General features: G+C 52.6%; 10 protein-coding genes across 10 annotated transcripts; 7 read left to right on the forward strand and 3 right to left on the reverse strand.

Annotated features, from left to right (window-relative positions):
* Positions 1-4,301: 4,301 nt before the first annotated feature.
* Positions 4,302-5,189, forward strand: PUNSTDRAFT_134128 (uncharacterized protein; the record flags this gene model as incomplete). The annotated part of the gene is made up of 3 exons (XM_007383590.1): positions 4,302-4,342; positions 4,630-4,809; positions 4,886-5,189. 3 exons carry the CDS (start codon positions 4,302-4,304, stop codon positions 5,187-5,189), a joined length of 525 nt encoding a protein of 174 aa, XP_007383652.1.
* Positions 5,190-5,834: 645 nt separating this feature from the next.
* On the reverse strand, positions 5,835-7,254 carry PUNSTDRAFT_44449 (uncharacterized protein; the record flags this gene model as incomplete). The annotated part of the gene is made up of 5 exons (XM_007383591.1): positions 5,835-5,936; positions 5,996-6,410; positions 6,649-6,744; positions 6,777-6,974; positions 7,229-7,254. The coding sequence occupies 5 exons, from the start codon at positions 7,252-7,254 to the stop codon at positions 5,835-5,837; spliced, it is 837 nt and encodes a 278-aa protein (XP_007383653.1).
* A 2,382-nt stretch (positions 7,255-9,636) lies between these two features.
* Positions 9,637-10,125, forward strand: PUNSTDRAFT_134130 (uncharacterized protein; the record flags this gene model as incomplete). The annotated part of the gene is made up of 3 exons (XM_007383592.1): positions 9,637-9,718; positions 9,775-9,870; positions 9,932-10,125. 3 exons carry the CDS (start codon positions 9,637-9,639, stop codon positions 10,123-10,125), a joined length of 372 nt encoding a protein of 123 aa, XP_007383654.1.
* Positions 10,126-10,398: 273 nt separating this feature from the next.
* Positions 10,399-11,242, forward strand: PUNSTDRAFT_87050 (orotate phosphoribosyltransferase). Its single transcript, XM_007383593.1, has 2 exons — positions 10,399-10,495; positions 10,555-11,242. Exons 1-2 carry the CDS (start codon positions 10,410-10,412, stop codon positions 11,153-11,155), a joined length of 687 nt encoding a protein of 228 aa, XP_007383655.1. The 5' UTR covers positions 10,399-10,409; the 3' UTR covers positions 11,156-11,242.
* Positions 11,243-11,670: 428 nt separating this feature from the next.
* PUNSTDRAFT_134132 (uncharacterized protein) lies at positions 11,671-12,174 on the forward strand (the record flags this gene model as incomplete). Its single annotated transcript, XM_007383594.1, has 4 exons — positions 11,671-11,746; positions 11,798-11,857; positions 11,917-12,041; positions 12,100-12,174. 4 exons carry the CDS (start codon positions 11,671-11,673, stop codon positions 12,172-12,174), a joined length of 336 nt encoding a protein of 111 aa, XP_007383656.1.
* A 382-nt stretch (positions 12,175-12,556) lies between these two features.
* Positions 12,557-12,856, forward strand: PUNSTDRAFT_134133 (uncharacterized protein; the record flags this gene model as incomplete). Its single annotated transcript, XM_007383595.1, has 1 exon — positions 12,557-12,856. One exon carries the CDS (start codon positions 12,557-12,559, stop codon positions 12,854-12,856), a length of 300 nt encoding a protein of 99 aa, XP_007383657.1.
* Positions 12,857-15,008: 2,152 nt separating this feature from the next.
* On the forward strand, positions 15,009-15,715 carry PUNSTDRAFT_134134 (uncharacterized protein; the record flags this gene model as incomplete). The annotated part of the gene is made up of 3 exons (XM_007383596.1): positions 15,009-15,041; positions 15,094-15,537; positions 15,605-15,715. 3 exons carry the CDS (start codon positions 15,009-15,011, stop codon positions 15,713-15,715), a joined length of 588 nt encoding a protein of 195 aa, XP_007383658.1.
* Positions 15,716-16,105: 390 nt separating this feature from the next.
* Positions 16,106-16,879, forward strand: PUNSTDRAFT_134135 (uncharacterized protein; the record flags this gene model as incomplete). Its single annotated transcript, XM_007383597.1, has 3 exons — positions 16,106-16,159; positions 16,214-16,660; positions 16,739-16,879. 3 exons carry the CDS (start codon positions 16,106-16,108, stop codon positions 16,877-16,879), a joined length of 642 nt encoding a protein of 213 aa, XP_007383659.1.
* A 2,074-nt stretch (positions 16,880-18,953) lies between these two features.
* Positions 18,954-19,730, reverse strand: PUNSTDRAFT_134136 (uncharacterized protein; the record flags this gene model as incomplete). The annotated part of the gene is made up of 3 exons (XM_007383598.1): positions 18,954-19,128; positions 19,184-19,590; positions 19,647-19,730. 3 exons carry the CDS (start codon positions 19,728-19,730, stop codon positions 18,954-18,956), a joined length of 666 nt encoding a protein of 221 aa, XP_007383660.1.
* A 1,614-nt stretch (positions 19,731-21,344) lies between these two features.
* Positions 21,345-22,666, reverse strand: PUNSTDRAFT_102496 (NAD(P)-binding protein; the record flags this gene model as incomplete). Its single annotated transcript, XM_007383599.1, has 6 exons — positions 22,467-22,666; positions 22,225-22,415; positions 22,121-22,169; positions 22,012-22,058; positions 21,516-21,957; positions 21,345-21,455 (listed from the first exon to the last, which is right to left on the reverse strand). The coding sequence occupies exons 1-6, from the start codon at positions 22,578-22,580 to the stop codon at positions 21,345-21,347; spliced, it is 954 nt and encodes a 317-aa protein (XP_007383661.1). The 5' UTR covers positions 22,581-22,666.
* Positions 22,667-25,119: the final 2,453 nt, after the last annotated feature.

Below are 25,119 nucleotides of genomic sequence, written 5' to 3' on the forward strand. Positions count from 1 at the left end.
GCTCCGTCGCTGCAGATGTTAGATAGCGGTGTCATGTACGTAGCTACATTCGGCATGAATTGCGCTAGGTATTGCACGAGTCCGAGGAACCGCGCTACCTCGCTATAATTTCTCGGAGTCCGCCAATCGCGGATCTGCTCCAATTTGTCCTTCTCGGCATGGATTCCCTGGCCGTCAATCAGATGGCCCAGGCACTCCATTCGTTCCGAATATAGGTCAACCTTCTTTCTCGATAGGTACAGGCGCGCTTTGCGCAAGATATTGAATACTATTCCGAGGTGCCGTTCGTGCTCCTCTATGGTGTTCGAGAAAATAAATATATCATCTAAGTATACATGAACAAATATTCCTATGTGTTCTCTAAAGAGGTGGGTCATCAACCTCTGGAATGTCGAAGGCGCGTTGCAATCGCCTTGTTGCATAACGTGGGACACCATCGTGCCCAGAATGGTAGAGAATGCCGTCTTCGGTACATCACCTTTCTCAATTCGGATCTGCTCGTACGCGTCGCTCATGTCGAGCTTCGATCTGTATCGGGCGCGCGCTACGTCATTTCTAATTCTATCTTGATCCGGCATCGGAGTTACGTCGTGCACTGTATTCTCATTTCGTTCCCGCAGGTCAAACACGGTACGCAGCTTTCCATCCTTTTTGGGAATGCACAGCATTGGTAATGCATTGTCGACCGGTTGCCATTCCCACCAGCCGGCTTTAGTATATTTCTCAATCTTATCTTGTAAGATTTTTTGATAGGCTTCTGGGCATCGTGGCCTATGACCTCTGTATCTCTTACGGGGGTCTATGATATTAATTCTATGGTTTACTTCACGGTAAGGAGGTCGCTCGAGCGGGATATCGCCAGTAATGTCGGCGATCTGGGCTTGCCATTGCTCCCGCAATTGTGGGATTGCTTCTTCGTTTAGCGCTTCTTGGGCGCGTGATGGTGGCGTCGTGGGCGGTCCGGGGAACGGTATCCGCTTTCCCCACGGAGTTTTTCGTTGAGCCTCTTCCAAGGCGTTGTGTTTCTTGTAAGCATCCTCAAATTCCTTCGGGAATTTGATGTCCTTGATCTCTTCGTCAGCAATTGCACTTGCCATTGTCAGTATTGTAGGATTATTATGCTCAGAGATGTCTGGCATTCGTGTTTCTTGCCCGTGTGAGCGGACCACTGTCTTGGGTCGCGGGCGGAGGCTGTTGAGTCTAGGCTTGCTTCCGAAAGGACCGCGGTTTCGGCTTCGTTTCTCCGGACTTAGCCCATTTGTCGCCTCCTCCGGTCCTCCCCCCTTCCAATTCGGCGGGAATTAGAGTACCGTCACGGAGTTTTATTGTCCTGCGCTCAGGAATTATGGTAATCCCATGTTTGGCGCAGAACGGTAATCCTACTACGGCATCGTAGTGAGCAATATTCGCCACATCGAAATACCAATCGGTCTTGATGCTTCCGAAAGCGGTACGGGAGTACCCGCCATGTGTGATCTTCGATCGGCTACCCTTACAGCCGAGTTTCAGGGTAATTGGATTTTCGAGCTCGAATACATCGAGTCCGCATATCTGAGCAAATTCAGTACTGACTGCGTCCGTATTCGATCCTAAATCAAACAAGGTCCAGGCGCGGACGCCATCAATTGATACGTACGCTGCAAGGAGTTCAGTCCATGCTTTCGGATACTTTGGACGGCTAAGATTGCTGTCCCGATGTAGCGCAGATCGGATAGCATCTCGCGCTTCGCGCGGTGGTTCTGGGCGCTTACCTTTTCGGGAAGGCTCGGCGTACGCGAATGGCGCTGGGTCGCGCCCATCATCGGCGTCGATAGCGTTCATCTGGGCGTTGGCGGCGTAATGATCCGCGGACAAGTGTCCCTTCTCACCGCACGTCCGGCACGCCAGGTGAGCTATCCTGGGATTGAATCGCGGCTTCACGATGTAATTAGCGTTCTGGTTGGGCGCGTTCCCGCGTCCGTCTCCTTTCGCATTTCCTGTAGCGTAGTTCCCTGTATTGGATAATTTGACAGGAATAGCATTCGACTGCAAAGGATTTTTTGTGATTCTGTACGAATCATCTCTCGTTTGCCGGGGGCGGAACGAGTTCCTATTGCCTCGGCGGTTGTCCCCGCCTCGATCGCGATCTCTTCGGTCGTCATGCCGCTCCGGTGATTTGGCTTTGACGGCGTACCCGTCCTTACTTCTTCGAAGCGCCATTGCGGCTTCTATTGCTATATTGGAATTCTCATAGTCAATTGCATACCGCAATATTTCTCTTAATTTGGTAATTCCAACGCGGACTCCTTTGTTCCGCATTAGATGGGTTAGATACGCTTGTGGTAGCTTCATTAGGAAGTGTTCTGATATGTCAACCTCAGATGGGGGTTGCAATAATTTGGACGAAGCTTCAATTAGTTCGTCGAAGAAGCTTTGTACCCCGGCATCCGGGTCAAACTTAATTTCTTTATACGTCTTAATTGCCTTTTCAGGCGTAATATCTATCACAAAGCGGTCAAACATTTCGACCACTGCTTGAGTGAAACTGAGTACAGGGATCCCGGGGTTAGTTCGGGAAACCTTGAGGCGCCACCAGTGACGCGCTTTCTCGCCTAATCGGGCAGGTGTGTGCAACTTCCGTAGAAGGTCGCGGCGAGGTCCCGACAATCCGGTAAGTACGAAGTATTCCAGAAGTGACTCTAGCCAATCAAGGAATTTGTCCGCATCGTTTTGGCCGTTCCATGCCTCCGGTGTCGGCGGCTTCTGACTCTTTGTGTTAGGGTCAGGCTCGACATATTCTCCAATGTAGGTTTCAATCATATGTTTAATTCTATTATGGTATACTGTTCGCAAGCTTACACCTGTGAATTCACTGCTGAATGGGATGTACGATCCCTCGCGCAGAATGCGCATATCCTCATCGTCTGATCGCGGGATGTTGGGTCTGGGCGTATCATTTCCCGATTCATCGCCGCTATTCCCATTCGGGTCAGATCCGGGATCTCCGCCTCCTCCAGGGGCGTTTCCTCGTCCTCGTCCCATTCCGCGTCCACTTGTGCGTTGGCTTCCTCCTCCCGAACGGGAGTTACTTCCACTACTGGACGGTCCACCCGATCCTCCGTTTGAGGTGCGGTGGATAATTTGTCTCGGCGCGGCGGGGGGCCTAGCATTATTCGGCCCTTGTGGCGCTCTGACACGTGTTTGAACGGCCCGTCCCAAGGGCGGTGCATTGCCATTGTTCTGGGTTTCCCCAATGGGGTCCGGATCCGCGTATAGATCGTCTTCCTCGTTAGTGGCCTGTCGGCCTCGAGGGTCTGCCGTTGCGGCGCGTACCTCATTTTCTTCTTCTTCGGTATCGCCTTCGTTTCCGTCACCACGAGGGGCGATGAATTCTCTACGCGCTCTGCCGCTCTTAGGTGCGGTTTGTTTTCCTTTTCCGGTGCTTCCACTGGTTCTTTCGGATCCTTCCGCGGTCTCGGCCTTGTTTTCAATGCTGAACCATTCTGCTGGACCGATATCCTCAAGCTTTCGCTTTTCCATTCGCCGCTGTAGTAGCAATAGTTGTAGATAGTCCTGTCCTTTCTTTACAGTAGTTTGTTCTACAATTAGATTAATGTCTTCTATTCGAAGCGGACGCTTTCCGCCTTGGTTCCATAGTCTTTCGGCTATGGTCCTCATCCCGATTAGATCGACGGGCTCAGTTAGGTACGAGGGCGATAGGTGGCCCCCGTCCGATTGATCGTTTCTCACGCTGCCAGGCTGCCCTTGGCGTCTGCCTTTCTTACTCTTTGTGGCTTCATAGCCTTCGTTAATAATTGTACGGGCGTCAAGATCGACGCCTGCGCTTCTCAGTGTGTGAGTTCCGGACATTCTCATGTACTCGTTGTTTTTATTTCAATAGTATACGGCGTGTTCAAAAAAGTGTAATGTATATAGCTTACGTAAAGCTATGCTACGACGCGACTAGACCGAGACAGAACAGAACCGAGTGTATTGAGCTGAAAGACAACGGTACAGGTAGATCGTACGTAGTTTATATGTCTCTAGCCCGGAACAAAGTTCTATGGGCGCCATATGATCCTTCGGCGCCCTCGCAGTATTGTGAGTGACCGCGCCCAATGAGGCGCGGTGTTTCTTGATTTACATCATGCCGCCTTCGGCGGCTTACAAATCTTATCTACGGTAATATTATACTACCGTTACACGGCGTAAGAAACGAGTCGGTCATGAGAAACCCCGAATCCGTAATGAAAGAGTGGGCAGTCGCCACGTTCGACATCCGCGCTGGCCATCCAACGCGGAATCTTTTTCATGGCCTGACGATGCCTTTGGACGTGTTCATTGCGCGCCGTCTGCTCCTGTTGTCAATTTGTCATCGAATCTGAACGGCATGTACCTCAATATCACGTACCGCATACCGATACCCTTCCCGTGGCGACATCCGAAATGTATGAAATATGCCGCTAACCTTGGTTTGTGACGAAGCAGGATAGCGGGAACCAACAAGTGGCTCGAGCGACCCAGTTGAAATCGTACACTGCAGCACGTGCACACGTATGTACCACCCTCGCAAATCTGATGCGCCTCATCAATAACATTAACTCCACCATCGACTAGCTCTGAGGCGGCCCATGTATGAAAGCTCGTCAGGATCTTAAGCTTGCTGAATTTCCGCGCGACCGACGACGGCGTGTCCTGCCTCAAGGGCTGGAAGGACTCCGCGAATGCCGAGGAGAACCTCAGTACTCACCGCCGGTCCACGGAGAGCGCGATCGGCATCGGCGCCGTCACCGTCTACTCCTCTAGCGATGCGATCCACGCCGTCGAACTGTCTTAGCCACCGTCCGGAGGACACCGACTGGGCACGATGACCACCCCCGGCTCACACAGTCTACGGATCCACCAGTCGCTCATCACCCCCGCCTTGCTTTGCGACGCCGCAAACACCGTTCGGCGAATCAGGACCCTCTGCCAAATCCTACGCGCCGCATGGACCCCCAGACGCGCATGACGATATCTCGATCCATACCGAAGAACAGGACGACCTGCCAAAACTCGTTACCGACCTCCTCGGCGATGCCCGATTCTCATGGTCGCCCCGCTGTGCGTGCGAGATGCTCCGCTGGTGCATCGCGCACGGTGTGAAGGTCTACCGGTACATGTTCGACGAGGAGGCGCCGCCCAAAGCCACCTCCGGCGTGAAGGTTTGACAATACACATCTGACGAAAACGGAGACACTGCACAGGGCATCTTGCACAGGTATGCCCCGATACGCTCCCGTCTTCGACTTATCTTTGATTTCACGTCGTACCAGCACCCGCCGAGCCTGCACTCGCTTTCCCCAACACGCTGCTAGCTCCACAGACTTACCGACGGTCGTGCGTTCCGTTCAGGCGGCAGGAAAATCTCAATTGTATTTCTGCAGATCTTGATTTTCGAATCATAATCGCCAAGCAAGGTACGTCAACGCAGTTTCTCCGCGTATCAAAGTCCGAAATCACTTTTTGACGGAGTGTAACCAGTAGCCTTCGACTACGAGGCAGGCCGCCGGAGGGCAGTGTCATACGAACTCGTACATGGCGGAGGAAACATGGCGGAGGAAGTGAAAGTTTTGTTCCAACACCCGTTCGCGCACAAATGCACCCAAACTCAGCACTGGACCCTGGCGACAGCAAGGACCCGGATTTGCGTCCTCTGCAGCTGATATTTTGGTAGCGTATGTAGTTGGTGATGCACAAAGAAGGACGCCACAGCTCCACTGAGGACTTGTACGACAGTGTGTGGCGCAAAACACGAACAACGTTATGAGACGAAGGTATAAAAAAAAGTCTTCCGGGTCTGACCAAGCTCAACATCAGCCAACTGAGGGAACGCAACCGCTTTGCGGCGCGGGATCGTATGGCAAGCCGCGTGCTGCACGCGACTTGTGTTCGAAGTACTCTAGTGGTGCGGGAATCTGGAACGCGCGTCAAAACACGAGCACCATGTAGCCGCTAACACATTCGAAGAACTCACCGCTCGGACTCTTGCAGTGCTAGGGGTATCAAGATCCCAGTACCACCGCGCCTTCACGTTCGACCCCAGCTCGAGTTCGCGCTTGAGGATATGGATAACTTCGATTTCGTCCTTCTCGGTAAGCTCTTCACGATACACGTTGAAATTCGTATACAATGCGATCATCGAATTGTAGGCGATATGCAAGGGAACGGCGTAGTGAAGAGAGGTACCACACGCGTCCATGAGACTGTAAGTGATGAGCTCTGTGCATGCATATACGTCCATGTTTGTGGCGTCCTCGTCGATGAATTTCTTCTTGATAGCGTAGGCACGCAGCTTGCGAAACGGCACTCCGACGCCGTAGTGAAATCGTGGACAGTCCCCGGGCTTAACGTCCTTGCTGACCATCCAATCAGGAAGTCGCAAGAAGGACCTGCGATGCTCTCGGACGAAGTCATAGAATTCTTTCTGTGCTCATACAACAGTCAAGCCTAGGCGAGAAAATAAAGAGTGATCAAGTATCGGATATAGTGGATCATTCTCTGATGGGCTCATTGGATTATAGGACCGTGATATTGAGGAGATGAGGAGAGGATAGGTAATGTAAACGTGGAACTTCCTCGCTCACAAAGGGAATTCGTTTCATACAAACACGATCACGTGTTTCTCACGGTTGCGAGGAGTAGCCGCAGTTTTGCTCTGTCACTGTCAGTGTAAACCTGGCCGTGTCGAACGTGAATATATTCAAACCAGCTACCCAAGATTCACTGTCTAAAGAATTTCATCCCGAGGAGCGCACAAATCCCAGTACCATAGAGATTCCGATTCCGAGTCCAGGTTTAGCTTCTGCTTGACAATTTGGAGAACCTCAGCCTCGTCCAACGCGGACAGCTTGTCCTCCCAGAGCGAAAAGTTGGTGTAGATCGCCATGACGAAGGAGTAGTTGATGTGTTCTGTGACACCCAAGTGAATCTTTGCGCCACAAAGCCTCGTCAGGCTATGAGGGATGAGTGGTAAACAGCTGTTCCCGGTGGGATGAATCCTTTGCGAATGGCGTAGGAAACCAGCCGATTGTGAGGAACACCAAAGCCATAGTAGAAGAGCGGGCAGTCACCAAGCTCCATATCTTCTCTGGACATGCGGCGGGGGAGTTTCTTCATGGCTTTGCGATATCTTCGAGCGAATTCATATCGCCCTCTCTACTCTCAGATGCCATCAAGTTTGAGCAGTGCGTGAGTGCTTCAAACTCACGTACCGCACATGGATGCACCGTGCATGACCAAGACATACGCGTATGCGCAGACACTGTCTGTGGGTCAACTATCAGATGGCACGGCAGGATTAATTTTTACAGCTGTTGTAAGTAATCTCACTCACCTAGGATCTGTATGTGAGCTCCTGTCCGTGGCGTCGTGTGGACCAGGATCACACAAGTGGGCTAGCTGAGCGAGATGTGGTGGTCAACGGTGTATGCTTCTTTGCTGTGGTGCTTGTGACCGCGAGGGGCCCCGAATCTGGTGCATATGCACGTTTTACCGAACGTGTTGCGCGAGGGAAGTTCAGAGAGAATCGGGCCTCAGAAGACAATAGGGGGGCTCAGAGTTGGGATTCTGGCAAGGATTCAAGGATGGATTCAAGAGTCGATTCTGGACGCCGATTCTGGGTGGATTGGTGAAGCGGCTCTGGAGTCGCTTCACTCGATTCGACCAGAGTCCGATTCAGCTTCATCGCGTCGCTGCCTCGGAGTCCGAAACCACTGACGCGTCACGAGGTTTTCCAGGGTCTTCCACCCCCTCGTTCAGGCAATCCTCAACCTGTGTTTTACTCCTGTATATATATGTACTCGGGCAGAGGCTGTCACCAGGACCCTCGACATACCATTGTATCAGCAGTTTATGGGCAGAAGTAGATTGCATTTGGTAGTTCCGCATAGCAACACTCCTGACGCCTATTTAAGCCAATAAATATTTCACTCTTCTCGCTGCAAATAAACCTCGGACATACACTGTCGGACTCGAGCTTAAAACAAAGAAACTCTGTCACTCACGTTATAACTCGACCTTCGCATTCAATTCCAGAGTTTTCGCCACCTCGAATGAGCTGCCGATATGCCGAGCCCGTCGTTAAAACTCAGATGGGCATGCCGCAGTGTCGGCAGGATATTACGTCGTGCACAGAATCGGGCCAGAATCAGTGGTAGAAGCGGGGGGTTCAGAGTTGAAGGTGAGGAGAATCGGATTATGACCGTCGTAGCGACGGCAAAATCGACACAGAATCGACACAGAATCTGGGGCAGAATCGGCGCAGAATCGCCAACTCTGAACCCCCCTAATGCATGTTCGGATAGTCACCCAAGCAAGCCGTTGGTACGTATTTCTATCTTGCGCACTCTCGTTCTTGACAACCCTGAACTAGCTACATTGGGAGCTCGGAGGACATTCTCGATCATCTTGCCAAGTCGCGGTCCCACTTCCTCGTCATCTCCCTCGGCACATGTCAGGAGCCTCCGATACTTCAGCAACGACACCGCAAGAAAAGGGATCGAATCGAGGAGCGATTGTTATATATATGCATGCCCAGTGCTCAGTGCTCAGCGAGTGGCAACATATCGAACAGGGCACAATGTCATTGTCAACGAGGTCGTCGTCGGCCAACGCGTGACCCGTGAGAAGTTGACTCCCATCTCGGGTGACTTTGCCCTCCTTTGAAAAAATTTCAGACTGGCTCTTACAAAGCGGTTTAATCGCTCTTCCTCATTGGGACCGCGCCGGAAATATACCTACCTACCTAGCTCGAGAAATACTGCACTGTGTTGCACGCCCATATGCTGTGTTTCCGTTTTGGCGATGCACAACACCAGGCTATACTCCAAGAATAGACATGCATCCTCCGTAGAGTCTCCGTCCCGGAACAGTCGCTCTCTCATAGGTTTACGCGACGCATATGGTCGGGTCCGTGTACTGATGGTGGTCCGTTGCAGCGGAATAATCCACTCGGTGACTTGACCTTCAATCCGACGGACCTCGCAGGACCGACAAAACTCTTGATCTTGTGCTGCTTGCCATGGACATGGCATTGCGGTAGTTCCGCTTCCGATCATCCCGGGACGTTTACCGCAGGCCATCTCGCATTCTTACCCATGCACCAAGAATAGGCTTGCGGTCACTAAGTCGGACTAGTCTATGAATGGGCTATCCTCTGGCGACACATGAAAGACTTCGATGACTCCAAGAACCACACCTGATATCTAACTGCAGTACGCCCGTCCCTCCTCCCGCACATCGCCCTTGATACCCGACATTGCGAACTTCGACGACTTGGTGGATTGCTTCACCTGAGGGCATAGGATTACCCGTCGCGCCATCTATCAGTGCTTCGAACTCGGGCATATGCCGTCTTAGTAACATCTACTGCTTTCCTATACGTCTCTGCATACCCAACATCCGTCGTGGCCTATCAACTCGTTCAAGTCGCGCAACCTGTCAGCTGCATACTGCTTCCAACGGTTTGAGGACGGCGACCGTCAAGTATAAATACTGTGTGTCCAGGTCGAGTGGAGCTCCATCGCTAGTGATCCTCGTTTCTTCCACATCTGCACACTCACTTTCTAAGACCCCGGCGGTCGCTGCTCCTTCCCATCCATTCACCACCGAGTCAAGATGCGCTTCTCTGTGTCCATGCTGTTTATCGCCGTCACCGGCCTCACCGCCGGTGTATCTGCTATGCCCTCCACGAGGACACGTAGGTTCCATCGTATGTACTGCGTCAAATAGCAACTCATGCGCCCATCATCATAGACGTCGTCCGCGTTCTCGCGGAGCCACTTTCCGAAGTGCGTCTCCTCTCTGCGCGCCAGAACGGCGACTGCACCTTCGCAGATGGTATCACCCCGCGTAAGACCCATACCCGTTCGACACACGGATCAGATCGCTGACCGGCACCGCGTTTTTGCAGCCATCTTGAACGGCCAGACTGGCTGCGGCGCACTCGGCAACGACGGTTTCGGCGATTTCGTGTCGTCGCAACTCGTTCACTGCGATAACGGCGTACCGACCATCGTGCAGCAGTGCCCTCAGGGCAGCGGCTTCTTCAGCATCCCCAAGTTCTGCGTCGCAGACTCGGCCGGGCAGAACCCTCAGTGCAAATAGACGGATTATTATATGTGGTTCTGACACGACGTTGCAGTTGGATGTTCTGTACACATGATGATAATATACGAGACGAGCTATTCACGAAAGACTCCGTACTGATGCCGAGTTGTTGTGTAAATCTTTGCAGAAGGGACGCATACCTCTCGGCCCGGCAAACTCCGGGAGCCGATAATCGACCTTTATCTCTTTCTTCGGTCAAGCCCCTGAATAGAGCAGCCGCGCGATGAGGCCAACTATTTCCAGCTTGTTCACATACTACCATGGCCGCCTCGACCCACGATATGCAAAAGTATCGGGATGAACTCATCGAGCAGAGCATGGTCGTCGGCGCGCTCAAGTTCGGCTCATTCGTGCTGAAATCCGGCCGGTGCGCCCGATTCACCGCACTCCCAAACGGAGTTAATGATCTGACGCCCATGCATGTAGAGTGTCGCCTTACTTCTTCAACGCCGGGTTGATGAACACCGGGCCGATCCTCTCCACTCTCGCCTCCGCCTACGCCGCCACCATCGCCGACGCCTTACGAGGCGAATCAGACCCTTCTGTCCCTCCGCTGCCCGAGTTCGACGTGCTTTTCGGCCCGGCATACAAGGGAATTCCGTTCGGCGCATGCACCGCGCTAGTCCTTCATCGCGACTTTGCGATCGACATTGGCTTCGCGCACGACCGTAAGGAAGCGAAGGATCACGGCGAAGGCGGAATGCTCGTTGGCGCGCCCATTAAGGGCAAGCGCGTGCTTATCCTTGACGACGTCATGACTGCCGGCACTGCCGTGCGAGGCGCAATCAAGATAGTGAAAGACGGAGGGGGCGAGGTCGTCGGTGTTGTGCAGTGTTTTGATAGGGAGGAGGTGGGCAAGGATGGCGGCAGCACGATCAGGGAGATCGAGGAAGAGCTCGGGGGGCCAGGGCGCGTGCGGGTGATATTCAGGATGAGGGATATGGTGGATTGGTTGAAGCGGCATGGGCGGACGGAGAAGATGCAAAGTTTGATGGAGTATTGGGACAAATATGGGTTCAAGGGCTGATTGCTGGTGAATTTCGGCCATGTGCATCGTTGACTCACACATCGCTACATGCCTTAGTAGATGCATATTATCAGGAAAAGTTGGTACACTCGCTGCCCCGTGTGTAGTACCGCCGCGCTCGCGACTGCGTTCTAGGATCAGGGTCTTGATCAACGCTTGGACGCATTCACATCAGCAAGACATCGCTCTGACCTGCCTTTCACCGCATCTGCACATGCCGAGACAGCCTCCGCACCGTCACCCTCGCCCTTTACGATTATTTCAAGGTAGCGCGCTTACCCTGAGACGAATAGCTTGACAGCGTCCTCCTCCTCTTGCTGTCCTTCCAGTTTCAGTACTGCGTTATGCGCCTCTTGACGGGTATATAACGAGTGTTCGCACTCCAATTGTCGCCATCGCCGAACGATAACTCTTCCGCTTCATCCTTACTTCACTGACCCCGGCGGTCTTTTACATCACCTCCTTTGCTCGCTCTCAACTCATATTTCTCTAATCTTGCCTTTCTGACGCACATCATGATCGCCCGAATTCTTGTCATCACGCTTGTCACCATGATCGCAACGGCGGCTCCTTCCAAGTTCCAGCGTCGAGGTAGACACCTATGATACAAGCAATTCTGTCCCATACTAACATCTTGCCCAGACATCACTCATCTCGTTATACCACGAGACGGCGACTGCGCCTTTGCTGACGGCACACCTAGTAAGATGTCGAAGTTGCGCGTTATTGAACCATACGCTTCGAATGCTGATGACTCTCAGCGATCCCGAACGGTCAAAGGGGCTGTGGTCCACTCGGCGGCTTCACTGGGAAAGGCTTCACTGACGCGATCTTCGAGTGCAATAACGGGGTCGCTCAGCAGGTGGATGAATGCCCATTCAAGAAGGTGAACGGAACGCGGACTCCATTCTAGGCGACTGCTGACTGACACATTGGGATCGTAGAGTTTCTTGTTCTCGGAGACGGGAGAAACATGTATACCTCAACCGGGACAGACACCTATCTTCAAGTGCAAGTGAACGAGTTTGAAAAACGAATCGATGCCGCGTATAGACCTTATGAGACCCATGATCGTAATACATGACCTGAATATGACCGATGGCATCGTACCAACGATTGCAACATAATGCAGCGTAAGTACGCTGGCATGTAAAGCCTTGATGCCTCCTCCGACGGAGACTATATATCGCGGGTGTTGTTCCCCATCGCCTTCCAGTTCCGCTGTACTTATTCTGATTCGCCGCTCCAGTGGATATCATGTATGGAATGAACCGGTGATATCGCCACTGCTTGGTAGCCTGGCCTGCTTGTCAACGCGCACGCCAGAAATAAAACCTGCTGCTCGTTTAGAAACCACTTATATATCAATCCTAAGCACAATACTCGCAGGCTCGTGCTTGAATGTCTTCCTCGCACATCGCCCGCATCTTCATCAGATACCCCGTCGATACCTTGGCCATTGCTCGGTACATCAACCCAATCCTCATCGCCGTCATCATTCTCAACGAGCAATTTCGAGTCCGCGCTAAAGAGCGGCAAGCCAGTCCTTCTATGCAGTCCGCGGGTCAAACGCATCCTGCGAGGTGTGACGGGCTCGCCAGTTCTTCCCCGATAGCTGCGGTCGACCCGAGTTCCTCGGTCCACGACGTTCGGCTTGTCGTCGTCCGCTATGTCCTCCAGATCCTTTGCACAGGCCTCTAGGTTCTCGTCATGACTCCTCAGGAGATTCTCTGCGAGAATCTGCTTGGGACTCGTCAGTGAGGGCTTTGAAGTCAAAGAATGGCTATCGCACCTGTATTTGCGGGTCGGGTTCTCCCTGAGCTTTACCACAATCTCGCAGCTCGAAGAATGATCTGGGGAGATCCGGGAAGAGCTGCTCAGTTGGAACCACATTTTGCAGGGCTCCTAAGAAGGGGAAGCTCAGGCGAAGCCTGGCCGGATCGTCGACGTCATCAAAGATAGCCTGCACGAAATAGATAGGCTTGCATCGGCAAGAGAACGTCGCACCGGTCACATCGCTGGACTCTCAGACTGCTCAGCTATCAATCGCGTGATGCAGATGTAGTGTCGTGGTCTGATCCGTTTTAGTTATCGCCAGCTGTCTTCCATGTCCACCACAAATATCCTCAGCACGCTGCACCATCTGATATCACTCGTGTTTTCTACATCACTCCATCTGATGATATATCGCATACGGTCTTCGCTGCGTCGAATAGTAGTGTTCGTTCGCTTACCAAGGTTTGTGAATGCACGAGCATTACCTCCGACACGCGTTTTGCTTGTCAAAACATGCAAGGCTACGACGAAGGGCATCTATCGCCGTAGCTCGATAGAGGCGCTACAAAGTTGCGTAACCTCCTGCCAACGCAGAGTATCGTGCCAGCAGGACAAGTGTCAACGAGAAACATTCGATCGACGGAAACCAGATAAACGCCAGGATATAGTCGATGATCTCGAGTCGTTAAAATATAAGTGATGAGACCTAAAGGAGTCGGCTACGGCCGTCGAAGTCGTCATCTTTGCCTTCGCCTTCGGTCGTCGATCAGTAGCCTGCAGCGTGTTGAGGGTGGCGAGTGCGGGTGCAGCGCGGTGCGGATACGGCGTGGAATCAAAGACAAGACGAAGTCAGGAGCGTATCAAGGCACACCAGCGGAGGTGGCCTTGTGCGGAGTCTCCTCGTCAGAGATGTACCGTCAAGCCTTCATGCCGGAGACGGTACACGAGCCCGGGGGCTTATACGAGCACGCCAGCGGAGCCGACTTTGGGCGGCGGCCTCTCGTCGAACGTGTACCGATAGCCCTTCACGCCGTGCGCGTCGTACTGAGTTGTACGCACAATGGGTCGGTCAGGCAAATCGGGCCTCGCCGCGGAGGTTGGTGACGAGTTTGTGGCAGGTCGTCGTCCTCTTCTTCGGTATGGGTCAAGATATCGTACGTGCGTATGAGCGTCCATGCGGTGCGCATGCTCTGGCAGGTGGCCCTGATCCGTCGGACGATGTCTGGAGCGTCCCAGAGCGATGTGGGGAGTAATGAGCAGGTGGCGGATCGGTAGACCGTAGACTGAGCCCGGAGCAGGGGATCATCGATCAACGCTGCATGCTTCGGCGTTCAGTAGGCCCTCTGGCCACGTGATTCAGTCTCCCGTGTTTCCGGACGCTCGACTTGCATAATAATATCTCGTGGCTCATCGCGGTCATGCTCGTGCCCATAGTGCATCGCTGTAACGCGGGAAAGAAGTGTGCGTAGTCGACTGCCGTATAACATTCAGCCGGCTCACTGAGATGTCCCGTCGATCCACATAGTGCTACGATAGAGGACCTCGCATACGAATCTTCAGTGAGGGTTGCAACGGTTGCAGAGCTTCAGCCTCTTCTGGTTGCTGATCCACGGATGCTGGCAGCGCCAACGCGTATGTCTCGGCCACGCACAACGCGCATCGTCATTTCTCTGGAGACCTCGGATAGGTTCCTTGTGGCAAATCGCTGTGCGTGAGCGACCAAGTCAGGGCCTGCCTGTTGTTACGCGACGCTGAAGTGCCGCAGTGTTTCATGGTCTAGTTGGTACAGTCTACAACAGCACGTACGAGGACTTCGACAGCACGAATTCCTTCCGCATCCTGGACCCATGTTTCGTCCTCCACTCTCTCGTCCGACCCTTCCATTTGGCACAAAATGCGCTGGTACGGGTACAAGCGGATCGAGACCCATGTCGCGCGGTTTAGATACGGCACGTGATTGAGTCCATAAAAGGTGATGGGTTCGCGTCTTCGCAGTTCAAGTTCGCTTGAGCCAACTCGATCCTTGCTATCCTTCTGCTAGTCACCGAACACCGACACCGTCGTCGGACCTGGTCCAATGTCACCACCCGAAAGCCTGGATCCGTATGCGGTACGTAGGATCAATACTAACGTGCTTCAGACTTGATGACATCCGAGATTAGAGGGGACGCTATGAATACACCCAAAAATATCGTAAGGCCATGAGGAAACTTCCGCGCCATATGGTTACCGAAGACTTAGAGCCTGGCGACTGCCCGCTCTTTTACTACGGCTTTGGTGTTCCTCACGATCAACTGATTTCTTACGCCATTCGCAAAGCTTTCATCCCGCCGGGCACAACCAGCATAATGGCCTGCCTGCCTCTTATCCCCCATACTCTGACTATGCTTTGCGGCGCAAGGATTCACTTGGGCGTCACAGAGCACACCGTATACACCTTCGTCATAGCGCTCTATACCAACTTTACCCTCTTGGACGACAAGCTGTCCTCCTTTGACGAGGCTGACGTCCTTCAAATCGTCAAGCGGGAGCTCAAACTCGAGGCAGAAGCAGAACCTCTGTGGTACTGGGATGTGAGCACCCCTCGGGATGAAATCCTTCAGATGGTGAGTGTTCGCGCACGGCTGTAAACCGGAGTCGCTCACTCACTTCCACCTTTGCCCCGGTCTGCAGGCGAAAGCACCGCGCAAAAAGAAAACGCCACAGAAGAGCTTGCAAGGTCAAGAAAACCTCGCACCGAACAAACCGTCGGATACGCAAGCGGTTCAGCCCACGCTCGCGTAGCCAGTACATGATTCCGTCTGTACCACGGCACCGTATCCCATGATTTCATCCACTGTCTTGATATCATCTTTATCAGGCACTGTAGACCATTGAACCGCAGACGTAAATTTGTATCTACCGAACTGGACGTGCTCGTTGGTGCTTGTCCTCAGCGGTCTTGGCTATCGATGAACGGAGGCAAGTTCCCGTTCTGCGTGATGTCGTTGAGTAGCTGCGGCATGCAAGTTCTTTTAGCAACGATCGAACCAGTTCTCGTGCACACGAGAAGCCATGCCTTTCTAAGTTTCTTGGAACTGGGCAGCCAACCATTGGTCACGTGCGCAACATGAGCTTCGCGTTCCTCAGGTTCAGCATAAGTATCTCATTTATAACCCCTTCTAAGATATGACGATGCCGACGACTCCTGACGAGACACAACTCTCCGACGCAGAACGCGTGTACAAGGTAAAGTCGCTTCAAATACACTGCTCGTATATCTGACGTAATGTACACTCCCAGAAATCATTCCTCGCATTCGCGGTGGAACACCGGCGAGCGCTGAAGCGTCTTCCGCCCTGGATGTGCGATGAATACCTTCGTGAGGATGATTGCCCACGGTTCCATTATGGACTAGGCGTATCTCTCGATCAATTCCGCGCTTATGGGATCAAATACAAGTTGTTCACACCCAGGGAGGCGAAGAGCGACATGCTTGTCGTATGTCAGGTGCGACGAATAGTCGATCTTATTTCCAAACGCGGCAAAGTCAAGGCCAAGTTGCGCTACGCTATCATCCAACACTATCGTTACACTCGTATGATCGCCTTTTACACGAACTTCAACAAGTACAAGGAGGAAATGGCATCGAACGAAGAGGCGAAGGTCGTCAAGCTCCTCAAATCCGAGCTCAATATTCCATCTGACTCGCAGCCCCTCTGGTACTGGGATAGCGCCAACTCCTCTACGGTGACTTGGGATATGGCGAGTCTTAACTGAACGCGACGCGGTCTGCTTTTGCGAATACTGAATGTGTATCAAATACAGCTTCCTGAAGACCCTCCCAAAGCCGTTAAGCTGCACATGCAGGTGACGCAGACTCAGGATGAAGACCAAAAGCCGGTGTTCGAGGACGTGGACCCTGAGACACAGGCGAAGTGCGCATCGTACGGTAGTAAGCCCGAATAGTCGCAGCGTATCTAGCATCTCCAACTACATTCGTGTATGCTTTCCTCGTGTATTTTCCATTTGCTATCGTCGCTATCCTAATATGATGCTCGACCTGTAAACCCAATTACGCGTGAACGTCGGCGAGCTATGGATCATGAACAGCTCTCTAAGGTACGAGAAACCACCCCATCAACGAAATAATGGCTAGACTAATAAGTCACGTCGATCCCCAAGGCTGTCAAATTGTACATGCAATATCAAACGATTGAAAGCAAAGATTAAACCCTGCAATCCGTGCCTATAGACCCAAAGCTCAAGAACAAGGTACGTGTCCTTCGACCAAGGTAACGCTTAAGCAAGTAGTAGCAGAATAGCAAGCAGCAGCAGCTCCTCTAGTAATAGGCTGCAGTATCATGATCAATCCAGATGTGTAGGGTTGTCCGATGCATCTGTGGTATCATGACGACCGTTTCTAGCGGTATATATGACGAGCGACGGTGGCAGCACAGTCATCGTGAAGCTGAATCGCCACAACCACCACTGGGTCCTTCTGAGACCCGCACACTGTGGCAATGAGGAGTGGTCAATCATGTTTGCGGAGCGTGGCGATGGGTGTTGGCCGTGTTTACACGTGATCGTGTCTGATCTTCGCGTCCCTGTTCGTTCAAGACGACTTACCGTCCTACCGCACTCGTGAAGCTTTCTATCCCTTCTTTACTTGCTCAGATGCCGCTGAACGAAAATTCGAATCCTTGGACCCGTACGCACCGTAGGGCCTTAGTGCGAATCCCGCGCTGGATGGTCAGCAAGGATGTCAACCCTTCCAGGAGTGCCTCACCATCGACTGCTTTCCTACGCTTCCAAGCAGGGTCTCATCTCTGTGGATTCTCAGACGATGGCGACCTGCAAGGATCATATTGTTTGCAGTTTGATGGCTACCTGCAACGCGATGCTACACTTTGCCCTTACGATACATCCGGACTATGTCTTTGTCATTGCGTTATACACCAACTTGTCTTTCTACGAGGACGAACTGCTCCCTAACGAAGAAAAAGATGTTCTTGAAATTCTCAAGCGAGAGCTCGCACTTGACTCGGACGCTGCGCCTCGATGGTACTGGGATCTCGATACTCCGAGGGATGTCAGAATAAAAGTGGTGAGTCCTCCCGAACGATTAGGCGTCTTGTTGCGAAGTCTGTACTACGATGAGTGGAGAGCGTCATTGATCAGGCCGACGCGTGCGCTACGGGCTCTACCAAACCGAGCATTTGCTCCGCTCTGACTAACTACGCGTAAAATTTCTCGTGAGGGACGGCGAATGCTGACCAAGGGAAGAGGTCCTGGGAGCAGCGTCAAGGGCAACATGAGACGTTACATCTGCCTCTTGTGCATCGAAAGTGTGCGATCGCCTCCAAAATCGAAAACTGCGAAACGTTTCAGCGAATGCTCGTGTAGCGCCGCAAGGCGGTCGGAAGGAATTCAGACTTATCGTTTTCCGTTTCAGTGCCAGGCGTGTGGCTACCAAGCCGCAACGAGGATATTTTTCGCCGAAGCTGCACGAGAACTGAGGTCGGCGATCGCCTCGGAAAACGAGCACCTATGGAAGGTCTCAGCACAGGTGATCGACTGACGCCGCGATGAAATCCGAAGGAAGTGATACTCACTTTTTTTCCATTTCGGTGCCAGGCATGCGGCTTCCAAGCCGCGACGAGGATATCTTCTCCCGAAATACGCGATCGCCTCAAAGAGGGAGAACCTGTGGAAGGTTTCAGCAAAATGCTCATGTGGCGTCGCAATGCAATCGGTAATCCGAGGGATTTGGGACTTATCTTTTTTTCGTTTCGGTGCCAGGCGCGCGGCTACCAAGCCGCAATGAGAATGGAGATCTGCATAAAGCTGTAGGAATGTCAGCAGCATCAGCGAGTAAACAGGGTAGCCACGACGACGATCCACTACAACTACCCCAAGCCGCTATCTAATGTTTTTGTGAACTGTTAATATCTCGATTTTTTGTGGGATTTTATGTTTTTATACCGAAGCCTGGGAAGGGAGAGGAGGGGGAACAGGAGCCGCAATCGAGAGCCGAGAGACATCAAAACTTGGTTCTGTCAGAGCGGGCGAAGTAGACGGATCGGTAGAAGATCAGAGAGTCCGGGCGGGGCTTCTGGCAACGCTTCGTCACGTCGAGCTGAGGGGACGTGGTCTTGATCGAAGCGGCGTCGGGGAAGGCGCTCAAGGAGCCTTCACGGCTACGAGCAGAGCTCGGCCTGTGGATGCAATGTGAGCGAAGGAATCGGAATGCGGAAGACGAGAAAGGCGTACCGGAGTGGGCTTTGAGCGAACTGGACCTTCCCTTTCGCAGCAGTGGCACCCGCGCCCATCGTCTCGACCTCCATCGTCTCCTTGACCACGACGAAACGCTCTCTTGGTTCCTCGAAAGCGTTCCGCCTCCGCGGCAGCGGCCTTGCGTCCGCCTTGTGACGACGCGCAGAGACCGCCCCCTTGGATCCGTCCACCTCCTTGTCCTCCAAGACGCCCGCGCGAGGAAACCACTCCTCGACCATTGATGCAGGCGCCTTGAGAGGACAGGAGGACATCGCACCGTCGGAGAAACCGAACTCCTCCTGTGGGATACGCGGCGCCGGCGGGGGCACACGCATATCCTCACCGGAATCGTTGGCCTCGTGGGTAGCGCTGACCTCCAGGAGGGCCTCGACCTCAAGTTCGTCCTGATATTTCGTCAGCTTGGGCCATTACTACAGGTCAAGTGGAGGGGCGGGCATACCATCATCTCGAGCTTCTCCACCACGGCAACCTGTTGGAAGTGGGAGGGAAAGGGGAGGAAGGAGGCGGTAAGGTAGAAGTTCATGGTAGGAGGTAGGAGATAGAGGTAAGGAGATAGGTAGTAAGGTATGCAAGGTAGGTAAAGAAGGATGATGACGGTAAGAACTCAAGAGCAGAACCCAAGAGTTAGAGAACATGGTCGGAGAACGTTGGACTTTTATACGCAGTGGGGACTTTGGGGCGGGTATTCCAGCATCCGCGATCGTCCCGCTGGCGGACCGATGCGGATGTTGGTGTCGATCGTTCCGAACGCGTCTCGTAGCACCTCTCGATGGCATAAGATCCTCAAGTAGACCGGCATGGCGAATTCAACTCTGGTGCAGACAATATTCAAGGCCGCGATTCTCATATGGATTGTGACAGGGTAGCTCGGCGGCGGGCGATTGCTCCTCAGGCTTTCAACGGAAGAGACGGGGTCGACCCGGGCGGAAGCAACTGAAAGGACGTGGCGGTGTCGTGCCGGTGATCTATTACTGCTGTTTGCAAAACAGATGGCGCGTCGTGACTTCCGCGCGTTGCTTGACCTCCCACTGCCACGCAGAGCATATCAGCTGTAGCTCGACAACGGCGACGAATTTCACCATGATTTCTGAGACAAACTTGTAGCACTCATTGACCTGCAGGTGCAAGGATGTATACCTAACCATTTCTGATAAGTCAAACAGTTCGTGTGCCATGAAAGGGTTCCCAGAGCTCTATCACTTGCCGTTTGGTCATACAGAGTTCTTCTGTGCCCCAGTTGGTTCAGGAAGTTACTTATCTTGTATATTGAGGTGCATGTCATACTTCCATCCACAGATGGCCAGGAAATTTGCAACAGAAACGAGTGAAGGATACACAGTAGAGGACTGGGTACTGTATCATCATCCACTGCCCCCTGTGTTGCTCTCCACCTTCAAAAACCACACATGCACGCTCAGGAGGTCTCCTCAAAGCCTTTTTCATATGGACATGAGTCCATGCCCTCAATGCTTGAGTAACCGTGAACGATACCCTGTCCTGGTTAGTGATATAGCACGACAGCGGGCTCACTCACGAGCTCCGCCTCAAAAATGTGCTATGCACCTGCATATCGACAATGGCTACATACTTGTCTCAGGGATCATGGTTAGATTCGTCGCCGTCGGCGAGCTACAGCTGATATGCCCCGCACAACCGCGGGAGGTCAAACAACGCGCGAAAGTCACGACGCGCCATCTGTTTTGCAAACGGCAGTAATATTTTTGCCTTCGCCTGGCAGCAATGTCGCAGGGCGGGTTTTGCAGGAGTAGGTCCAACTGTCCAAGAGTACAGAGGACTCGCTCCAGCGGAGCAGCGGTATTATGCAAGTGCCTGTTGCGTCGGGTGGATCGGCGCAGGTCGATCGTCCGCGTTGTGTTCGTGCGAGGGGCTGTATCTTCCGGTCCCGAGCGTAGTATCGAGCTAACCGTCCGGGCTCACAGATTCATATAGATTCATGAGCACAAAAAGCCTGCAGCACAACATATAGCATCGCCAAAAGGGATCGCAAATCACGTTACAGTGCGGACGTGTCAAGGGCACAAGAGGTTGAATCTGACATTGCGAGGAGGCACATCGCATGTCGCGTGGGGTATACGTCTGAGCGCTGTATGACTGAGTCAAGTCGGCAAGTATACCTTTAGAGGTACTCCTTAACCTCGTCCTCGATCCATTGCCACAGCTTCTCCTGCTCCTTCTCGTCCTTCGTCTGTTTATGAGGCTCACCAAGACGCGCCCACGGACGGATGTACTACAGATGAGTCTCGTCAGTATCAACATCCCACGTCACAGACCAAACGAACATCCTTACACGTCCGTTGTAGGACGCAGCCTCGGGCGCCGTGCCCGCATACAGCTGCGAGATCGCGCCGAAACGAAGCGGATGCAGTATAAACTTGAACATGATCTTGGATCCCAGCCCCTGGTTGTGCCGCTGCAGCTCGCTGCGGATGTTGCCCGGGTCGACGACAGTGACGACGATCTTCCCTCCGTTCTCCTTCTCGCTCCGGCGCGCGAACGCGTAGCCGAGCATGCACGCGCCGAACTTCGACTGGCAGTAGAGCTGACTCGGGCCGAGCTTCTTGCGCGCAGGGGAGTCCTTGAGCGTGTCGTACTTGAGCGGCGGCTTGAAGTAGTAGTTGACGGAGGAGGAAGTCCAGACGACGCGCGAGGGCTCGCCGGACGCTTCCGCGGTGGAGAGGAGGACGGGCCAGAGGAGCCGGATGAGGAGGTAAGGCGCGATCGTGTTCGTGCTGGGCAGCCGAGATAAGCTGAGATAACAGAACCGGAGAGGGAAAGGCTCGTACCCGAATTGCATGTCATAGTTTTGGGCGGTGACCTGGTCGATCGGCGGCTGATAGAACGCGGGCATGAGGTTCAGGATCGTCAGCTGGTCGGGTGCCGTGCTAGACTCACCGTCATGACGCCGGCGTTGTTGAACAGAACGTGCAGCTGAGTCTCCGAGCTACGGCCGCATAAGGACCTGCCAGCATATCCCGTAGTCTAGATACAAAACTTACGACTTGTATTGCTCAGCGGCAGCCTTGACGGAGGCCAGGTTCGCAAGGTCGAGTTCGAGGAAGATAGCGCGTTTTCCGGTGTCTTTCTCGAGGTCGTTGATAGCTTCCTCGGCTTTCGACTTGGAACGCGCGGCGAGGTAGACCTTCGCGTTCTTCTTCAACAGCTCCCTGCAGGTCTCCTTGCCAATGCCCTGGAAGAGATCCTCTCAGAACACGTTCCTCAACTCAGTCAACATACGTACCGTATTTCCCCCAGTTACGATAACCACCTTCCCCGACAAGTCAGGAATCTGGTCGACGTCCCACTTCGGCTTGGGTGGGAACATCTGCGAGTATATGGTGCCTACAGACGCCATGGATAGCTAGCGTTCAAGTCGCGAAGAGTAAAGCGAGGTCAAAGACAAAGGAGCGTGGAGAAACACGAACGCCGCCATGCTGCCGCTGTCTTATGAGGCGCCGAGCAATATGAGAAGGGGCATGTCCGAGAGAGACGTTAGCGCGCCGGGAGTGCGCCGTCGGCTCGCCGGACGCACCTCATTGGCTGAAGTCTGACAAACGTGGGAGTTGTCCCCGTTTAAGGCAAGTTCGTTGCGGGCGCGGACTGCTCTTGCCACCGTCAATGCGTCTTCCTCATGCAAGGAGTACGCGTGTTTCTACGATTTGGATGGCTTTCTCGAGCAACGACAAAACAAGTTGCATAGGTCAGCGAGAGATGTGAACTTCAAGCTGTTGTTTGTCTTCGGTATCTTGCTACGCACTGGAATCGCCGCATACGAGCGCATACGACGGCGGAAAAGAACCGGCTTCTTCCTGTCAATCAAAGCACGATGCATATGCATGGCTTGAGGACATATGATCGGGCAAGTGCGCGTTTGGATGTTGCTATTCTGATATAAGCTTTACCTTGATGTAATGACCATTACTCACTTGATCCCGAAACCTACGCGATATCTGATCCGGCTCTTTCCAGCGCATCACCTACTGCATTGGTACGTGGCTATCCAGACATACAGCTTAGACTCGAACGATAATTATATCCACAAAATTCAAGTGGTGCTGGTCAAGAAAACTGCGTCTACGAGAATATCGTGCTCTATGCACTGTCCGAAGGGAACTGGCGACAGAGTAGTATTTGAGCAGGCGTTTCTCGAGCAAACTCGTATCGCGGGGGAGGGAATGCTGACATACCGAAGCACGCCCGGTCGTGATAGTTGTACTACATCATTTCACCCCGTCACGACTCAACGCGGGAGGTGCCGACATCATCCATGGGCATATCCGCAAATTGCAAAGAGTGGTCATACGTGTTCGTCTGGAGGGAGATTTCGGCGTGCGGGGACACGTTCCCCAACTTGCGAAGATTGATGACAACTCTTGCCACCAGTACGCTATGCACAGCTCGGAGCAGCCTGGGTGCTAGGTCACCATCGCAACTCTTGGAGTATGAGCAGGGTGTGAGAGTCGACATACGGTTGGATCAAGTCAGAGAGTGCCGCCTATACAGAATTTGAGTGTTTAGAGGCGGAAAAACCACAAGTGAGCCCGATGCGCACCAGATTCGCGGCGATGAAGGAGAGATTCAGCACATTTATCACTGACAAACGCGGTTTTAGTCCTACAATCGTCATCAAATCATCCAAAAACGTAGAATCAACCTAGCATATAGAAATAATATAGAAACCCTACAGTTTCAGGGTGTCAGGGCTCTGCAGGCATGATGATATCATACACACCGTCCCGATAAAGAGTCCGAAACAATCCGGGACCTTGTTGCTGTCGATCTGTGCATGCGGTCAAAATATGCCGGCCATTGTATGCGGAAAGTCTCACGTGCGACATAATAACGAATCAGTGTTAGGATAGCTATGACTTTCGGTGAAAAAATGTGAGCTCTGCACCTATCAAGGTTTACATTCAACGAACCGGTTTCTGATATAGTCAGCAAGAGAAATAGTTTCCAAAGCTCGCTGTTGCTACCAACACCACAGTTCAATACCCTCGTGACATATAGTGCGGGGGCTAATCATTCATGAGACCACGCATAGGACCTGTAAGAAATAAGGACAACGCAGCGTAGTCTTCAGAAATTGTGTCATGATGACAATCGCGGATATGTTGATTGCCTGGAATTTTAATGAGCATGCAATTTTTCCCATACCAATCTACTCATTATGAGGGTAGCGGAAAGGAGATACTTTATGTGCCAAGTGAACTCCCATATTGCGTACGTTCGCACCATCAAGATGACTGGATCTCCTGAACACCTGCAATCATTTCGACACTGATCATGCACGTACCTTCTGACATTACGATTCCAATCACATACATGCCTATACCCGTTGGAGACTTAACTTGTGTTAAAATATCGAATACACGCACCATCTGATACTTTGCGCATCAATATGCATTTCTATTCCATATCAGCATGGCTCAACTTCATCATATACCTCTCACCTCCAGATCTTCAACAGATATGGCCACTTCAGCATCGATGAGCCCCTGCGCCGTATATACAACAAGCCGTTCACTCACTGACTAACCATATAGTGAGGTCGATGAAAGGACTGTACCGGTTGAGGAGATAAAGAATCTTGATAGGACTCCATCGGGATTTCCACACGAGTGTTATCTTACCTCCAGTTGAGGATACAAGTATCGCGTCAAAAAATTCGCCTACCTCGTCTCCGCAGGTTAAACAAAGATCATAGGCCTAGTTCATTGCGAGTCGTTTAGTTGGCTAACAGCAGCAAATGGTTGACGAACCAAAAGCGTGAGAGATGCAACTTAAGAGTACTATAAGTATATTGTGGGTGTATCAGGTGACTCGTAATTACACTCACCGCTGCCGGACTGTATAAATTATGAGTCACTGTAGGAGATGTCATTCGCTGACCA

The sequence above is a fragment of the Punctularia strigosozonata genome (assembly GCF_000264995.1).
Source record: "Punctularia strigosozonata HHB-11173 SS5 unplaced genomic scaffold PUNSTscaffold_6, whole genome shotgun sequence".
NCBI lineage: Eukaryota > Fungi > Basidiomycota > Agaricomycetes > Corticiales > Punctulariaceae > Punctularia > Punctularia strigosozonata.

Coding starts and splice junctions, on each gene's coding strand:
- PUNSTDRAFT_87050 (XM_007383593.1), top strand. CDS start 10,410: ATGCAAAAGTATCGGGATGAACTCATCGAGCAGAGCATGGTCGTCGGC. Junction 10,496..10,554: donor TTCGTGCTGAAATCCGGCCG/GTGCGCCCGATT, acceptor CCATGCATGTAG/AGTGTCGCCTTACTTCTTCA.